At 41.5% G+C, this 19,767-nt stretch overlaps 1 protein-coding gene across 4 annotated transcripts in view; it reads right to left on the bottom strand.

Annotated features, from left to right (window-relative positions):
- Positions 1-19,767, bottom strand: part of RALGAPA2 (Ral GTPase activating protein catalytic subunit alpha 2) — a 604,731-nt gene that overhangs the window by 476,111 nt on the left and 108,853 nt on the right. For all 4 annotated transcript variants that reach the window (XM_073628147.1, XM_073628145.1, XM_073628148.1 and 1 more), the window contains exons 6-9: positions 11,753-11,930; positions 10,161-10,276; positions 3,864-4,002; positions 1,214-1,413 (exon numbers count right to left, since the gene is read on the bottom strand). In XM_073628147.1, the coding sequence (XP_073484248.1) occupies positions 1,214-1,413; positions 3,864-4,002; positions 10,161-10,276; positions 11,753-11,930 (633 nt within the window). The remainder of the gene's footprint in view (positions 1-1,213; positions 1,414-3,863; positions 4,003-10,160; positions 10,277-11,752; positions 11,931-19,767) is intronic.

Here is a 19,767-nt window from a genome sequence, read left to right as displayed (position 1 = left end):
ACAACGCACCAAAAAATGCACCATACAGATTTGAACTGACCCAAAAGTTTGGATTTCCCATCACTTTTGGTCACAGTGACAATACTCACCAGGACAATAAAAAAGAGTGGGGACTGAGACAGAAATAATGACCTGACAGATGTTTTAACACTTCCGCATTCCATCCAAAAAAAAAAAAAAAAAACCCGTGGCTTTAAAAAACAGGTCACAAAAATAAAATAAATAAAACGGATAAAAAATGTGACTACTATGTCCTGTAGCGAAGTGGAGGTTGGCAGTAGGAACCATTAACCATTGTGGGGGACACAGAAGAATGACACTACCAGAAGTGTCCGCTTACCAGTAGACTTTGGGGAAAAATTCCTCCTTAACAGAGAAGCAGTTTGTTGCACAGACAATAGGAAAGGTGAGTATTAACACTTTTCTCTTGAAGGTTGCCTAAAGATAAGTCTGGTAAACAAGTACAGAGGAACCCAAAGCTCCACCTACCGGTTGTAAGTAACAGATATGCAATATAAGCAATGTTTTGTATCTACTCAACTGAAAAAAAAATTGAAATGTATCATAAAATGTTTTTTTATTTCTTCCTGAACATAAAAAATACATACAATTGCAGAGCATTTTATACAAATGCTCATGTACATTTGTGAATGATATCAGTGGAGAAATTTTACAAGACAATCTGCATTTTAGATTTACTTGCTCCTTAAAGTGAACCTGTGCCCAGACAGTGCACAATAAACATAAAGCATTAAATACACTTTAAAAGAAGCACTCATTCACCTCTGTAGCTATACACTATGTGGAGAAGTTCACCTTCAAAGTTCAAAACAGAAGCACTGAATTCACAACTTCCCCTTTAAAGCTCATTTAGATGGGCATAAGAAAATTACGCAAGATCTTGCTGGCAGAAGCTGGTAACAAGATCCTGCCAAAAAAACTAGTCGATATACCATTTGCATAGAATGTCTGGGCAACATTTATATAAGTATAGTGCAACTGGATTATTTTGGCCACCACCACCGTTTGGGAACATGTCAAGCAGGTGTACGGTATTAGTTCACCTTTACATATTTTTTTCTGTAAAGGAGAACACTTTAAGCTTTTTTACTGCTTCTTAAAGATATGAAAAAAACGTTTCTGTCTAGGCACAGGAGCACTTTATTGCATATGTTCTGATGCAGTACATAGGACCAGGGACTACTTCACATACCTGTATAAGTTTCGGCAGAACTTCTCCTCCGTTTTTAGTGCTTTGAGTAGATGCTACATATTTCTTTTCCAAAAAGAAAGTGACAAGCCACTTAATAAACACAACTCTAGCTGCCATATGTGGGATTTTTGTGCTATAGTGGTTTTCGTTGTTACGAGTTGAGGTGACATACACTGGCTTTGGTCTGACATCTGGAATATCTAAAATGCACAGAGAGACTTTATGTTATTTTCATTTTATCAGCAACTCTGCTCAAAGATTGGCAAACAATGAGCATCATTGTCTCATAATCTGCATGTCACCAGGTTTCCGCCAGGTCCCTACAAATTTCCATATCTTTGTCTTTACTCTAGTAAAAAAACAAAGTCAAAATAGATTGAACCAGCTTTTATGTAGCAGGCTATAAAGTATGTCTAGTGCATCCATATGAGCTAAATGCATGTAAAAAATACAAGAAACCAATGGTGATGTCCAGCCCATACCAATTCACAGTAACAAGTACATAAAGTTGCAATACAAAAATTGGGATTGTTTGGTTGCTAGTGGTTAGCACACTATAGTCCCCATTCACTAACCTATAATGATCTTTATTTGCCATCACAAGATGCAGTGATAACAGCCAGTGATAGCAGAAAATAAAAGTCACATGGCAGAAAATAAGGACAATTGTGGCAAATAACAAATAGTTTATATAGTGTTAACACAGGGCTTGACGGATTTTCTTTGAATCTAGGAACCGGCTAAAAAAGTTAGGAGCCAGTTTGTGCGTGGCGATATGTACCATGTATCGCAATCAACATTTTAACGCGTAGGCGCACACAGGGGGGTGGGGGCACTTTACCTGCGTGTGTGGAAGCAATAAGGAGACAGTGGAGCTGCCGAAATGCTTCCACCTGACAAGGTAACTGCTGTTTGGCGATTTTTTTTTTCTTCTGACAGGCCTTTTAATTTGGTGTCAGATTCTGATTCTCATTTTATTTTGCACATTTTAAAATGTATTTAAAGCCAAAACTTTTGAATGTAGTTTTGGACAGATGTAGGTTTGTGTCTCGCTATGGAAATTCATTCTCTATTTGCTCTAGTAACCCCTTCACAATGTAATGGGAAATCTAACATTTTTGAGTTTTCACAGCAATAGGAGGGGAGAGAAAATCTTCTAATGGCTCAATTTGTACTAATGACAATTGTCTAAGTGGAACTATCAACTCTTTAGGGAAATCTCCTTTTACTCCCTGCTTTGTCTCTAGGACAAAAAGTGAGGGGAAATTTTCCTGATGGGACATAAACAATCATCACACTATTCAAAAATTTAAAAAGGTAAAAAAAAAAAAAATCTGGCTTCACGTATACTTTAATTAGAAAGAAAAAGGGAAATGAGAAAAAAAATTGACTTTTTATATAACAAATTAAGTGAAAACTCAAAAAGTCTGGCAAATATCATCCAAAGCATCTGAGGTTCAGCGTGTCAGCTGGCCTAAACCGCCTGTAAATGAATAGAACACCACAAAATAATCCATTCACGTAAAACCTTAAAATTAACCTGTCAGCAATTTTTAACTCTTAAAGGATAAGTTCACCTTTCATAACATGTTGCACCCATATTCAGAATGGACCGCCCCCCGCACCCCCCATTGTGACAGCTAGCAGGGGATCTTCTCCTCCACTAGCTGTCACAATTTTTTTTTTTTTTTATTTTATTTTAAACGTGGCCAGGCGGGCCTCTGCCTGCCTGGCCACATCACTCATTGAGGCCAGATTCACACTTATGCAAAATGGATGCAGGTATCCCTGCATCCAATTTGCATGACAGGAGAATGTGACCAGCTCTCAATGGAGCAGGTTCACACACCTCCGGGGCAGCTGCGGAGCACACAGCAGAAGTGCCCTGTGTGTCTTTGGCTCCTTTTTAGGTCCGAATTCAGGTAAAAATTCAGACCTAATTCGGACCTAAAACGGGGATGCACCGGACCCCCTGCTACAAGCCGCTCCACACAGTGCGAACCCAGCCTCACAGTCCTCTGTGGATGGAAAACTACAAGTCTTGACAGCCTTTGTGGCTGTTGGCTTCTAGTTGTCAATGAACACAATGCTGTGGAGCGCTGTGGTAGTACATTGAGTCTTCCTGTCAGATTCTATCTGCTTGTCCGTACAATGTACAGGCACACAGATACACTGACAGGTCTGCGGGAGACTTGCATTGCGGGCGCAATGCTTTAGAGGCTCCAGAAACAAAAAATAATGCAAAAAAAATGTGCATTTATTATATTTTGTTAAAAGGTAAGTCCTACCAAAGAGCAGGCATCACAATTTGGTTTCCAATACCTTTATTAGCCATAAAACCCTCCTCTGTGTGTCTTTGTTTTATTTTTTCTTTGGTACAAGCGGCATAACTTCTGAGCTAGGGGTCAGTGTATTTGTAACATCTTACATGTTACACCCTAAATATAGGTGTAACATGTAACATGTTACAAAAGGTGAACTTCTCCTTTAAATGTTTTTTTTAGCAATACACTAAGACCACAAAAGAGCAAGCAGACAAGATTAAATAACTTAGGCAAAGTTATACTGTACATTCGTAGCATATACATAAAAAGACAATGTACCGTTAAAGCTGAAACATGTACAGTAGTTATATATTACAAATACTCACCAAGTACAGGCTTATAAAGGTTGGTTAACTTCGTAAATGAAGGAAACAAATGATGAAGATAATACTTTCTAAACAGATTAAATAAAAACCTAAAGCCTGTGTCTTGGTTTTCTTTATTTCTCCATGATAAACTTGCAGCCTGTAAATAAAAATAAATATATTTTAAAATGTATATGTGTACATATATATATATATATATATATATATATATATATATATATATATACATACACACACACACACACACACACATACATACACATACATACATACACACACATATTACTTATTACTCCTTACAATGCAAGGTAATAGCCCCATAGTGTAGGTAATAATGCAGAGGGACCATCCACAGCCCACAGAATCAGAGAGAAAGGGGGAGCATCAAATTAAGGGATAGAAATAAGCAAATATAACTCTTTCTCTACCCCCTAGAAGTAATGAGCATGCAGTGCAGGGGAGCCCAATGCAAGGTCTTCCCCCCCATTCTGGAATTTTAAGTTTGTGATTACACGCTGTTTATTTTTATATTCCACACTAAGGGGCAATGCTGTTTTTCTCCCAACCAAATATCCTATAGAAAAAAAGTAGTATATTCATTGCACTTTTGTCACGTAATTTCTCTGGCCAGTAACGGGGACTGATTATGAAAAACCTCTGACTTCTAGCATGTCGTAAAGTGGGAGACCATTAATAACAGCCTGATCCCGAAGAGGGAGAAATCATAGCAAAGCAGATCCTAGCCAGGCAGTAGATGTAAAGTTTTTTTTAGGATTGCCCCATTGATTAGGCCATAGATCTACTGCTGCTTATTATTATTTAGGGATTGAATCCGGGTTCACATTGATGCGGTGCTGGACACCGCATGTAATTCGCACAGGAATCGCAGCACATCCCTGTGCAATTTACATGCGCTGTCTCTAGGGTGCAATTTGAGCCATGGATTTGTATGGCTCAAATGGCACCACATTCTCTCCAAACTCATGCAGGACCCTTTTTTCTGCACCAGAATCAGATCAATTGGGTGTTCACACCCATGTGATCTGATTCTGCAAATCACACTGCAGTTTGCAAACCGATTTCAGGGTGTCATTAACTTAACATACACTCCACAAGCGGGTTGCAAATTTGATGCAATGAGGAATCCACAGCGAATTCACACCGCATCTAGTGTGAACTGAGGCTGAAGGTGAATTGCAGGAAAGGTTTTTAGAAAACTTTTTACACACAACAGGCAAAAAAATCTCTCTTAATATTAGCCTCTTATAATCCCCTGCACAGCAGTCTTAATACTGTATACTTGGGCTGGCCATACACGGTTCGAATCTCAGCCGCTTCAGCAGGAACCAGCCGAGATTCGAACCATTAATGGGCAAGCTGAACTCAACTTGAGTACAATCCAGACTGCCGGATTCTCTAACGATTATTGCTAGCGGCTACTATAGCCACTAGCGATAATCATTGTCGTCTCCCAGCACGGCTTTCCCAGCTCGCTGGAAGAAGACAATGGAGCGGCAAGAGGGATTCTCTGGGAGTTGTTAGCACATTGTTAGCTAGGAATGGATTTTAGTACATATATTATAACACAGGCCTAAAAAAAGTGGGGTAACTTCTTCTATTAGAAAAAATCTGTCAATTTTAAGGTTTGTGAAACTAGAGGCAAAATACAAACTATGTTTTTATTTTTATGTACAATATCCACATGGGTGTTTTCAGAGATCTATAATAAAAAGTGGCATTACAGTCTAGTATATTTTCTACTAAATCTCTGTGAGTGCAGGGACATTTTGCGCTTTTCTACTTTTTTGTGGCTGCGTATAAATCTATCAACTTTCAGAAACTCAGTATTTCCTAAGTCATAAACCAGCTGAATTTTATAAGAAAAATTGTGTTTTTGGGACGTTTGATTTTCTAACGGTTAGTGAGGTATAAAATCGATGTTCATTGTTGACTGTAGTGATGAAAAAAATCTGAAGAAGCAGAATGGAAAGCGTCTTTCAAACTAACAAATGTCGATCTGTGAATGTGGGTTGAGCTCAGGCAAAAAAAAAAAAAAGTATAGTATGTCTGGGATTACATTCAAATTGCAGGTCTGGACTAAATTTTACGGGCTTTTGAAATAAACTGATGGCAAGAAAGAATGTTCTAAGAAAGAGCTTTAGGCTCCTTGCACATAAGCATTTTTCATAGGCATTTTTGTGCCAGCTTCTAGTAGCATTTTAGTAGCTTTTAGGAGATTTTAGGAGCATTTAGGAGCATTAGCAGTTTATTAGCATTTTTGCAGTACACGAAGAAGAGGAGGAAAAAAAAAAACTCAAAATAAGCAGTTAGAAGCATTTTAGTAGCATTTAGAGGCAGTTTGGAGCATTTGGCATTTTTTTCTGCTGGAAAAACACTCCAAAAAAACCTACAAAACATTTTTTTCTGCTCCTAGACGCTATATACATAGTTACATAGTAGGTGCGGTTGAAAAATGACACAAGTCCATCAAGTCCAGCCCATGTGTGTGATTATATGTCAGTATTACATTATATATCCCTGTATGTTGCGGTCGTTCAGGAATTTATCTAATCGTTTCTTAAAACTATCGATGCCCCCCCCCGCTGAGACCACCGCCTGTGGAAGGGAATTCCACATCCTTGCCGCTCTTACAGTAAAGAACCCTCTACGTATTTTAAGGTTAAACCTCTTTTCTTCTAATTTTAATGAATGGCCACGAGTCTTGTTAAACTCTCTTCTGCAAAAAAGTTTTATCCCTATTGTGGGGTCACCAGTACGGTATTTATAAGTTAAAATCCTCTCAAGCGTCTCTTCTCCAGAGAGAATAAGTTCAGTGCTCACAACCTTTCCTCATAAGTAACATCCTCCAGACCCTTTTTTAGCTTTGTTGCCCTTCTTTGTACTCGCTCCATTTCTAGTACATCCTTCCTGAGGACTGGTGCCCAGAACTGGACAGCATACTCTAGGTGCGGCTGGACCAAAGTCTTGTAGAGCGGGAGAATTATCGTTTTATCTCTGAAGTTGATCCCCTTTTTAATGCATGCCAATATTCTGTTTGCTTTGTTAGCAGCAGCTTGGCATTGCATCATCGACTAGGACTCCCAGGTCCTTTTCCATCCTAGATTCCCCAGGAGGTTCTCCCCTCCAGTGTATAGATTGCATTCATATTTTTGCCACCCAGATGCATTATTTTACATTTTTCTACACTGAACCTCATTTGCCATGTAGTTGCCCACCCCGTTAATTTGTTCAGATCTTTTTGCAAGGTTTCCACATCCTGCGGAGAAGTTTTTGCCCTGCTTAGTTTAGTATCGTCTGCAAATACAGATTCCCTCTGGAAGACTGAGGAGAAGAATAAATTCAATACCTTCGCCATCTCCCCATCCTTTGTAACCAGATGTCCTTCCTCATTCTTTATGGGGCCAATATGGTCTGTCCTCCCTTTTTTTACTGTTTACATACTTAACCACTTGCCACCCGCCATATAGCAGAATGATGGCAGCAAAGTGGTTTCAATAACCTGACTGGGCGTCATCACGCCAATCGTTGTTGCGAGGTGTCAGTGACACCCCGCAACACCGATCTAGGTAAAGAGTCTCTGACGGAGACTCTTTACCATGTGATCAGCCGTGTCCAATCACGGCTGATCACGATGTAAATAGGAAGAGACAGTGATCGGCTTTTCCTCACTCGCGTCTGACAGACGTGAGTAGAGGAGAGCTGATCGGCTGCTCTCCTGACAGGTGGGGTCTCTGCTGATTGTTTATCAGCACAGCCCCCCCTCGGATCCCACCCGGGACCACCAGGGAAGCCGCCCAGGACCACCAGGGAAGCCATCCACACTGGACCACCAGCTATGCCCCCTAGACCTCCAAGGAAATACTAATCTGTGCCCAGGAAGCTGCCAATCAATGCCCAGGCAGCTGCCAATCAATCAGTGCCCACTCACAATGCCTACCACTGCCAGTGCCACCAGGGATGCTTATCAGTGCCGCGTATCAGTGCCACCCATAAGAACCCATCTTTGCAGCCTTTCAGTGCCCATCAGTGAAAGGAAACTTACTTATTTACAAAAAAATTTAACAGAATTAAAAGCAAAACTTTTATTTTTTTCAAAATTTTCGGTTGTTTAGCAAAAAAAAAAAAAAAAAAAAAACGCAGAGGTGATCAAATACCACCAAAAGAAAGCTCTATTTGTGAGAACAAAATGATAAAAATTTAGTTTGGGTACAGTGTTGTATGACCGCACAATTGTCATTCAAGCTGCGACAGCACTTTAAGCTGAAAATTGGTCTGGGCAGGAAGGTGTATAAGTGCCCTATATTGAAGTGATTAAAGAATTTCTTGGGATTTTTTTTTTTTGCTCTCCTCCACTATGTGTCTTTCATGTTCTATCTTAGCTGTCCTTATTGCACCCTTATATTTCTTGTACTTGTACTTTTCCTTGTACTTTTGAAGGCCTTCTCCTTTGCTTTTATATGCATTTTTACATTGGCGTTAAGCCATCCAGGACTTTATTTACAGCACTACAGGTTTACTTCAAATCCACTGCAGGATGATCAAATACTGAATTATTTATTTAATTAAAAGGAGAAGTACAGTCAAAGCTGGAGGGGGGAGACTTGCGGAGCTGTGAGAACCGAGCGATCGGCAGTGTTCAATCGCTTGGCTCTCAGTGTTAGAGGCGCCGGGGGCAGATGCTGCATCCACCTAGGTAAGTAGGATTCTTTAAAAAGAAAAAATAAATAAATAAATAAATAAATAAAAAAACATACATCTCTTAAGAAAAGTTGTGTAAAATGATATAAAGGGAATGGCAGCAATTACTGCAATAGTTGTTTCAGTTCACACGGACAGATCGGGTGCCCACAGCATGCTATTTAACAAGTTTACTGGCCATTTTTACTCTGTAGTTTTCTGTTAAAGTGGTTGTAAACCCACTAAAAAAATTTAAAAAACGTGCAAGACAAAGGCATAATGAGCTAGCATGCATAGTATACTAGTTCATTATGAAATACTCACCTTAGGTCGAAGCCCCCCGCAGCGGTCTCAGCTGTTTAACATGCTTTAAAGGAACAGGATCTATTTTCTTTTTTTTTTATTTCTTTTTTTTTTTAGGGTTACAATTGCTTTAAAATACATTCATTGTGCTTTTAAGTATGTCCCTAACAAAACAGTTGTTTCTGCACATGAACTGCCAAGCCCTAATTTGCCCTTATGATTACAATATTTGTATCTAAAATCAAGGCAAACCATTAAATACAAAGCTGCTTGCTCCTTCTGTAAGCCTGATCAAAAAACTGGCTAACAGGGTTGTGCAAAGCAGCACCGCATTGATTGTCTCATAGTGATGCCCCCTCTCTCTCCCAATGTCAGTGCAATGCAGGGGAGTGCAGGAGGCTAGCTGGACAAATTCAAGTACAGTGATACCTCGGTTCACAAACTTAATTTGTGAAATGACTCCGGTCACGAACCGAATTGTTGCGAACCAAGGCACATTTTCCCATAGGGTTCAATGTAAATCAGGTGAATCCATTCTGAACTTTTTTTTTTTGTTTATATATAAAATTATGCAATGTATGTACAGTACAAAAAAAGGATTTTAAACCTATTACATATGGTCTTTTACATTAACCTGACCTCTTTCATGTGTACATCTAAAATGAAAGAAGAAAAAAAAAAAAAAAGCTATAGCGCCTCTTTAATCCTTGATTAACAATCCCAAACCCCAATTTAAATGACTAATCTAGGGGCCAGAAAACAGCACTGTGCAACCAGGAAAAGATCATCTGAGGGCATAATAAAGTTGTAGAATTCAAATGAACTGTTTTTCCATGATTCCCAATCAAATGAGCCCACCCTTATGGTATGGTATGGTAGTCAGGGGGCAGAAACCCCTATATGAGTGGATGGTTCTAAGACCATCTTGAACTGCTCTTCTCAATATGAATGCGTCAGAGCAGGGAAGATGGCCGCGGCTCGTGTTTGTGAACCGAAGAGGAGTTTTGCGTACCGAAGCAAATTTTGGTGAACTCTTCTGTTCACGAACCGAGTTGTTTGTGAACAAAAGCATTCGTGAACCCAGGTATCACTGTACTTATTAACAACATATACCACTCTTAAAATTTTAAATAAGACATACGTGAGTTAGGCAATGTTATCATATCTGCCTGGAGCTCAGCTTTAGTGTTAAAGCTATTCTCTGAATGTAGGCAGTTTATTTGAATAATGTCTGGACTTTATAAGACAGGTTCATTTGAAGAGTAGATTGAAGGACTGCAATTGTAAGGCACTTACCTGTATTACCATGTATTTCAGCAACATCTGTAATAAATAGCAGCTTTGATCTTCAGGAGTTTTCTCACCAGACACAGCTGGCAAAAGAGGGGTTATTTCTTCAGGGTAAACTTTACCTAAAACACAAATGAGGAAAACTCATTTGTGTCAGCAGTGACAAGCAGTAATCAAAAGAGAAGTGTGGGATTTGAAAAAAAAATAAAGCAATAATACGCACCTATGTAGAGTGCAGCATCGATCGGAGCTGCTGCTATTCCCCACCACCTTTACACCAATAACAAAGACATCACCAAGTTGTCAGGTCAGCTCTGAGCAGAGAGAGGTGACTGTCAGTCTGTGCACTGTCCCTCCAGCACTCACTGGACAGCCAGAATGTGGAGTGGCACGAGCGGTGCGCTCAGAGGCTGAGCCAGCCACCAGTCAAGCATCTGGGGGGATCTTAACATTATTGTCGGAATCCCTGCATAGCCTGGACTGGCTCTGTGACATCAGCCAACAGCAGACCTTGGCCCGCTGTCGGCTAAATCTGGGTTACAGGAGTGCAGAACTAAGTGCACTCTTATGACTCTTTGTAACTAATCTCGCATTAAGCATTTCATTTCTGAATCAGAAATAGAACAAAGCACTAGTCCCACGAACAAAGGAACTTTCCTTCATCTGCATTATAGGTCAGGAATGATAATGCAGATACACAGATATTAGATGCTTATTCTCTACTGCAGTTAAGCAAAAAAGCTAGATCACCTTCTTATCCTCAGCCTGTGATTGGTCAGTGAGAAGGGAGAAGCAGCAGATTGATTAACTCATCCCTCTGTTCTCTCCTAACCAACAGCATGTTTATTGTTAGCACGTGAGTACTGAAGCACCACTGATTGGCTCTTTGTGCTACTTCTCCCACTCTGAGCTATAGTAGGGATGGCTCATTGTGCTTCCAAGTTTGAGTTCTGTTACAGTGGGGATTGCAAGAGATAGATAAATCAATTAAAATTTTTTCACCCCTTTGCTTTTAAAACTACAAACGTATATATTAACACATATCTGCTAATTTGGAAATTACTTTATGTCAGCCTGAAGATCAGCTTTTTATTTAGAGTGCTCAACAGCTGTGGTACAACTACTGAAAAGTCTCTATTTAGAGCAGAGCTCTGCCTTAAACCCCATTAATCAGTATTAATAATGTTACAAGATTAAACAGCATTTCAAAAATGTGCATGTTGTTAATACTTGGCCCGTGGCTATGCCGATCGCCAGCAGCACTTTGATTGTAGCGTTATGCAACTTAAAAAAGCACACAAATATAATTAATGGTGTCCTCCTAGTTTATCCAGTAGCAATTACCTGTGCATTTCATTATATTTGCAATTGAAACTATATAAACAGCAGTTCATCCATGGAATACATGCCAATAGATGATACATCCTGACATGAATTCCTTTAGTGGAACAACCACAGGTATTTAAGGCTTGAAAAATGCTGCATATAACCATAATTTAATTGACACCTTTTTTAAGTAGCAGCGAGGAGGCTGATTAATGTACTGCTATGGTGAACTGTACCAAGTCAGCAATCCAGTTAAAAGCACTGTCACTAACCATCAGGTAAATTGTAAGTAGGATTTATGAGGGTATCCAGTGTGCAAGGACCTCGAGATGACATGACGGCAGGAAAGCCAGGAACAAGACATGCAAAAATAAGCGCCTGCTCCTCTCCGTAATTTGTCTGCAGTGCTTGAAGCCAGAGAAGAAACAGCCGCATTCCTTCACATCGTATCTAAAGGATGAAAGACAATTTCATTTAAACAGATGAGTGCGCCAAAAATACAGTGCAAGTTATTACACATGCAAGAGCACAGCAAGAAAATGAAACATGCACGTGGAAGGGGCTGAAAGGATTTTGTCATGTACCCTGGCTGGTAGTAAGTGCTAGTGGTTATCATTTTTTTTATTGTTTAAAACATGCTTTATGAATGCAGATACCTAGTAACATATTTTCACACAATTTAGTAAGCCGCTTTATGTGCTCAACTAACATTAAACATATTAAACCCTAGAAGGCAGTGCCATCACATAGCTATTGCAATCCCACGTCTTCTCCCAGCACTGAACAAATCTATAATGGGGCCAGATTACCACCTAGCCCTATACAGGCAAACAAGCAGCCTCCCCTTTCAGCTTGAAAAATGTGGAATGCCACATTAAATTAAGAATGAAAGGGAACTTGACCTGACTTGGCCTTGTTGAGTCTGAAAATACAGCTTTCGGCCTTCAACTCAATCTCAGTGTTCCTGTAAAGTGCCATGGGTCCTAGGTCCAACTGATAATTCTCCATCTTGAAAATACTCCCCACCCCCAACTTTAAGCTAACATTCACTTCGTCCAGCACGAAGCACCACCCCTACTTTTTTACAAATTCCAGAGCTTCAGTCAGCAGTTAAGGCTTTGTCAATCAAATTTCAATTAAGTGGTTGGAGTATTTGAACAACAAGAGGAAGGGTCTAAATCTCAATATGGAGAGAAGACAATGCTTTGTGTGTATCCTTGATGTAACAGCTGTAACACAGTTACCTTGCATGATATAAATTACAACATTTTAAAAATGCTTCTGATACCTATACAATTTAAATCGCATAGTGGTTACTTTATCACACTTGAGTTTGCTTTAAATTAATTCCAGGTCATTGTCTACATCAAGTCAGGTAATTCTTAGGAGTGTTAGAAGTGGAGAAATCCTTTTCTAACAACCCCACGCCAGACACGGCAGACCAGATAAAACCACAGGCCCATATAGTAAACAGCCTCCACTTTGAAAGAGCAGAAAGGAAAATCTTCTATAGCAAACAAAGGGTATACGAGTATGGGGAGCGAGCAGGGTGCCTATTGGCCTACTTGGCACACTTGGAGCTCCTTACGAGACGCGGCTGGCCAACTAATATGTGACCCAGACATGGAGGCCAAAGAGTTTCGCTCATTCTTCTCATCCCTTTACTCGTCCACAACTAACAACTCTAAAGAGGACCTAGTGGAATTTCTATCTTGGATTTCCCTAAGCTAACTTCCTCTCAAGTCGAGATGCTGGAGACTCCCATCTCCAAAGGCGATATTGCGGATGCAATGTCCCACCTTGCCCCCTCCAAGGCCCCTGGCTCAGACGGTCTCCCCCTTGAATTCTACACAAACTATAGTGAGATCCTAGTCCCCAAACGGCATGAGCCATTTAAAATATATTATATATTCAAATCCGGCTCCCTACCATAAGATCCAGAACTCCCCGAATCATATCGCCCAATCTCCCTCCTTTAACTAGACATTAACATTAAGATATTGGCCATAATCCTGGCGATGAGGCTTAATAAGGTGATCCTGAATCTTATCCACTCAGACCAAACTGGGTTTATGCCCGCAAAGAAAAAACAAAAATCTAGACAAGGGAGATAAGGATCGATGTATGCTCTCCCTTCACCCGAATCCACAAACACCCCTTCCAACTTCTCCTTAGAGATCCTGGTGACCCCTGGACATTGGGAAGTCGAAAGGATTTACTATATAATCACTGTAAGGTGTGGGAAGTGGTGAGGCGCAAACCCAGAACCCCCCCATCATGCATAAGCAGACACCCCTGCTTAGATGAGCTGCTACGGCTACTTGACCGCAGCCTTTGGATCACTAGGGGAGTGGTATACCTAACAGAGATTTATTGTGGAAGTATCCTGACGACTCGGCCTCCCCAACTCAATGCATTTCCGATACCTGCAGCTCCGCCACGCCCTCCAGACCCAATTCCGAGACACCCCCCAAACCTAGAACAACTAGATATTCTGAGTGTAATATCCAGGTCAAAGTCTCAAAAACTAATTTCTACATTTTACAATTATCTCCTACGCCCAACTGCTACGGCTCTCGCCTACCAATTAAAAGACCGATGGACTGGAGACGTGGGGGAGATGGAGGACGAATGGGAAGAAGTATTAGATGCATGCAAAAAGGTCTCCCCCAAATTGTCAGACCATCTCACACAGCTATACATTTTACATAGGTCCTACTTGACCCCCCCCCATGCTTAGCCAAATATAGAGACAACTATAGTCCACTATGCCCCAGATGCGAAGGTTCCACTGACACTTTCTTCCATATTATATGGTCCTGTCCGGCAATACAGGACTATTGGTCCCAAACAGTGAAATGTATACATGACAAGATGGGGTCTCCCCTTACACTATGCCCTAAACAATGTATACTGGGCGTGTTCCCAGACCCAGACTCTGATAAGTTCCACTATATATTCCTACAGGAAACACTGTTTATAGCTAGACTGCTCATAGCACGAAAGTGGCTCAGGGCACTAACACCTACTGTCCAAGAGTGGATAGCCGCGTGCTACCCTACAAAAGAGCTTTATGTTCACAGAGGATGTCCTGCCAAATAAGAAAAATTTGGGATTCCTGGTTGGAAAGGGCCTCCACATGTGATGAAATGGAAGAAGACTCCGTCTAAACTGGGAGAATGTAGAATAGGCAAATTCTCCTTACAGTACATTAGTGGAGTTAGGACGTATCATGTCAATATTCATCTGTGTCTGCACTATTATTCTTCATGCTTTCTATTTTATTTCACGTTCTCTTTGTAACTGTACGATTGCATCATAACTGCTAATATATTGTAACCATACACTTCTCGGATAAAGAACGTTATTTGTAAAAAAAAAAAAAAAAAATTCTTAGGAGTGTTCTTCACATGTTCTGGTTTTGTGTCCACAGTCCAAATGGTTACTTATCAAAGACATTTAATGAAAAACACAAATTCCATAGCAGTCTTTTGCACCAGATTGGTGAGCCAATGTAATCTTTAGTATAAACTTGGGAGGACTAGAAGACAGCCATGCAACAGTCAAGTATATCTGGAACCTTAAACAAAGTGTGTTGGCTTAAGTTGCCAGGAGACTCAATCCTTCGAGATTTCCCTCCATATGCTCTTTTTTTGATTTAGAGCTTAACTTCTACTGCTACTGCTTGAAATAATAAAAATCCATTAAACCAAAAAACTCCAACTGTAGTAGTGGAACCCTTTGGAAATTGCTGATGATGATATGCTGATCTGGGAACTTAAAGGAGAAGTATGGGCTTAAGCCCCGTACACACGGGAAGAATATCGAGCGGCATTCGGTTCGTGTGTATGGCAGCCAGTCCGGCTTCTGTCGAAGGGGCATGACCGAAAAAGGTCTGCCAATCGGTATCTGATCAGCGCTCTCAGTCAATGGCTGTCAGAACCCAATAGCTCAGCGGGGAGATCGCTGTACTAAAGATCGGATTGCTAGTACAGCTCCTCCCGAGCTTTTCCGGTTTTTTTTTCCAAGCCCGCTGGGTTGAACAAAAAGAGATTAATAGTATGCACTAGGCTTTAGAAAAAAAATACAAACATACATACTCACCTCAATGCTGCAGCTGTCCAAGTTGGCTTCAAGACTGAGAAGAGAGCGATCACATGACCGATAATCACTCAGGTCTCAGTCTTCTTGGAGCAGGGAGCAGCGATTATCAGTCACATGCTGAAAGCCAGAGCCAGCTGTCTATACACTGTCAGGTTCCTTGCAGTTCCTGGAGTGGCTCAGCTTCATCAGCTGATAGCTGGCAATTGCCCACTATCAGATGACTCTGGGTCACAGGAATGCAAAAGGACATGCACTCCTGTGATGCACAAGATAAGTGGCCAAAAAAAAAAAAAACATTACATATCTACCAAACAATAAAATAAAATGTAACGTTAAATTGTTATCTCCAATAAATACATGAATGGTGTATCTGTTCTTGGTATTATGCTGTAAAATCTGTTAACTGGCTTGAAACCAGAGTTTTATGAAACGGAGCACTAAAGTGCTCTGGATGACAACACTGCCATCTGAAAGGCATATTTTTAAGAACATCTCAAAACTATAAATGACTGTCTCTTGTTTTTATGGCAGCTGGAGTTCTTCAAACTACTATTTCCACATAAGATTTGTCCTTGAAATTACAGTCACTGTTGAGTGTTTCTCCATATACATCTTTTGCAGGGGACAGTTATGCCTCAAGCAGCTATATTTGGAAACATTTTCTACAAATGTTTGTATGGGGAAAAAAAAAATAAAAAGATGAATATATGTCAAGCCAAAAAAAATTTTTTCTGGTTTTTGGATAGGAAGGTAAGAACCCTTGATAGATTTTTACAGCTATTTTACAGCATCTATCTGAGTCTCCATTAGAAGGATTTCCCTTTACTTACTGTCCTGCTGACAAAGGTTTCACTAGACAGGACGTGAGGAAAAATCTACAATACGGACAAAGAAATCTGACAAAGGTTCCCTCTACTCTCCTATAAGGGGAAGCATTTTTATTTTGGTCTGTGTTGCCGTTGGAGAACTTCATTCACTTCCTGTCTGGCAATATGTTGTCAGCAGGCCCAAAAGTGTAGGGAAATCCCTCTTAACAGAGCCCCAGGTACAGTTGTGCTCATAAGTTTACATACCCTGGCAGAATTTATGATTTCTTGGCCATTTTTCAGAGAAAATGGATAACACAGAAACTTTTCTTTCACTCGTGGTTAGTGTTTGGCTGAAGCCATTTATTATCAATCAACTGTGTTTACTCAAATGAACCTGATCAAAAGTTTACATACCCCAGTTCTTATTACCGTGTATTTCCCTCTTTAACATCAATAACAGCTTGAAGTCTTTTGTGACATTTGTGGGTGAGGCTCTTTATCTTCTCAGAGGGTAAAGCTGCCCATTCCTCTGTGCAAAAAGCCTCCAGTTCCTGTAAATTCTTGGGCGGTCTTGCATGAACTGCACGTTTGAGATCTCCCCAGAGTGGCTCAATGATATTGAGGTCAGGAAACTAAGATGGCCACTCCAGAACCTTCACTTTATTCTGCTATGACAGGTCGACTTGGCCTTGTGTTTTGGATCATTGTCATGTTGGAATGTCCAAGTACGTTCCATGCACAGCTTCCTGTGATGAATGCAAATGTTTCTCCAGTCTCCAGTTTTTGATATCCTACCCACTTTAAAGAGGAAGTAAACCCTGATAGGTTTTACTTCCTTTTTTGCTCCCCGCAAGGCCTGCAAATTAAAAGCATAACGGGCTAATATGCATCGCATACTAGCCCATTATATGACACTTACCTGCAAACGAAGCCCATGCTGTCCCCTGCGTCCATCTTCGCCCCTCTTCCTTCCGGGGCCACGGACTGCGGCTCTGTGACTGGCTAGAGCCGCGTGACGTCACTCCCGCACACGAGCGCGGGAGCCATCAGTCACAACACATGCTGAGGGAAGAAATGGTACGGTGGTCCGTTTCTTCACAGCGCATGCGCCGATGAGGAGATCAGCGCACTACAAGTGAAATATCTCCTAAACCAGGGGTCGTCAACCCCCGGGCCGCAGCCCACTACCGGGCCATAGCCTATTTGAAGCCGGGCCACGGCGGGCGGCATGACATTATAAGGTGGGTGAGAGAGCTCGGGAGGATCAGAGAGGCAAGCGGGCGGGCAAATGAGAGAAGCGGGCTGGCGAGCAGAGATGATGTCTCTCTCCGCCCGCCTAGCATCACAGCTCTTCCGCCCTCACAGCATGCGGAATGTTGAGCAGAGATGACATCTCTCCCTGCCCGCCTAGCATCACCGCTCTTCCGCCCTCACAGCATACAGAATGGTCGGAGGTGCGGCAGGGAGCAGAGAGATGACATCTCTCACCGCCTGCCCCGCATCCCCGCTCTCCTGCCCTCACTCAAGAACGACCACTGAACCAGTGTCACCAATGCAGTGACAATCCTCATCTGGTGGCACAGGCAGGTGACGTGGCAAGTGCCATTCCTTATCTGGTGGCACAGGCAGGTGACGTGGCAAGTGACATTCCTCATCTGGTGGCACAGGCAGGTGATGTGGCAAGTGGCATTCCTCATCTGGTGGCACAGGCAGGTTGACGCGGCAAGTGGTATTCCTCATCTGGTGGCACAGGCAGGTTAATGTGACAAGTGGCATTCCTCATTTGGTGGCACAAGCAGGTGACGTGGCATTCCTCATCTGGTGGCACAGGCAGGTGACGTGGCCAGTGGCATTCCTCATTTGGTGGCAGGCAGCGTGGCAAGTGGCATTCCTCATCTGGTGGCAGGCAGCGTGGCAAGTGGCATTCCTCATCTGGTGGCAGGCAGCGTGGCAAGTGGCAATCCTTATCTGGTGGCAGGCAGCATGGCAAGTGACATTCCTCATCTGGTGGCAGGCGACGTGGAAAGTGACACACTCAGGGCTCCCACTGATTCTGCATTATGGTGAGTTGAACTATTTAATTTATATTACAATGTAATAGAAAGAATGTGCTTCAATCATTCTGACACCACACCAAGCATGGTGCCATGATGATTGAAGTACAACAGCAGAACGCCAGCTATTGCCCTGATAAATTGCCCATGAAATTCGTTTACGCCAGGCCTTGGCACAATTTTCTTCCACGCAGCCGGTCCCCGGTGCCAAAAAGGTTGGGGACCACTGTCACTATCTATAGGCAAGCCTTATTCTAGGCTTACCTATAGATAAAAGTAAGACAAAAAGGTTTTAAACCACTTTAAGATGTCATTATCAGGAGATAATCAGTGTTATATACTTTACCTGTCAGTGGTCATAATGTTATGGCTGATTAATGTATGTTATTGCTATAGTTTACTAAGAAAACTGCAATACCCATATCTCTATTATTTAACTTAAAAGTGATTGTAAGGCTTCATTTTTTTTTTTTTTTTAATTAAAATAACAAATATGTTATACTTAGCTGCTCTGTGCAGTGGTTTTGAACAGAGCAGCCCTGATCAGTCTCTCCTCATGTCCCCCTCTGGCGCTCCTGACTCCCCCCTCCCTCCCCCTCACAGAATGCCCCCATAGCAAGCCGCTTGCTATAGGGGCACTCGTGTGTGCTCACACGAGACACACAGAGAGGGGCTCAGCCCTAACCCCCGCTCATCACTGGCTCTTATTGTGACAGCAGGAGCCAATGGCTTCTGCTACTTTATCTGAGTCAAATAGGAGTGATAGAGCCGAGGGAGGCTTGGCTCTTGTGCACATTTGCTGGATGGATATTGGACTTAGGTATGTATTTAGGGGGGACCAAGAATGCAGTAAGGTAAAAAAAAAAACTTTCTGCCTGTACAACCATTTTAAATGATTCCAGAGAAAAACTACTTAGTTCAATACAGAAATAATCAATTGAAATGAGCACATTTCCTTATGTAAATATGCAACACTTCCCCTTTAAGTTACACTGGGTACAGTATTATAAAAAACCCTATAGTTTGCATAAGGGAAGGGAGGAGTGCACGCTGTACAATAACAGTGACATTTTCTTGAGATGACATCACAGATAAAAGGATAAGGGTGCAGCAAGGTGTAGGATGACAGATGGTTAGTAATAAAGAGGCTGAGAGTCATGTAATAAAGTACAGTTAAAGTCTGATCTATGCACACAAGTACAATGACATTGTCAGGCAGTTAAAAATAAACTTCTGTTCTCTTCATTTGGCTATGTACCCCCTAGTGTAACGACCCAAGTTACCCCTAACATCACCTTATATCATGTCTGCACTCTGCTG

This window comes from Aquarana catesbeiana, linkage group LG04 (genome assembly GCF_042186555.1).
Source record: "Aquarana catesbeiana isolate 2022-GZ linkage group LG04, ASM4218655v1, whole genome shotgun sequence".
Classification (NCBI taxonomy): Eukaryota; Metazoa; Chordata; class Amphibia; order Anura; family Ranidae; genus Aquarana; species Aquarana catesbeiana.
This window is presented reverse-complemented; position numbering and strand designations above follow the sequence as displayed.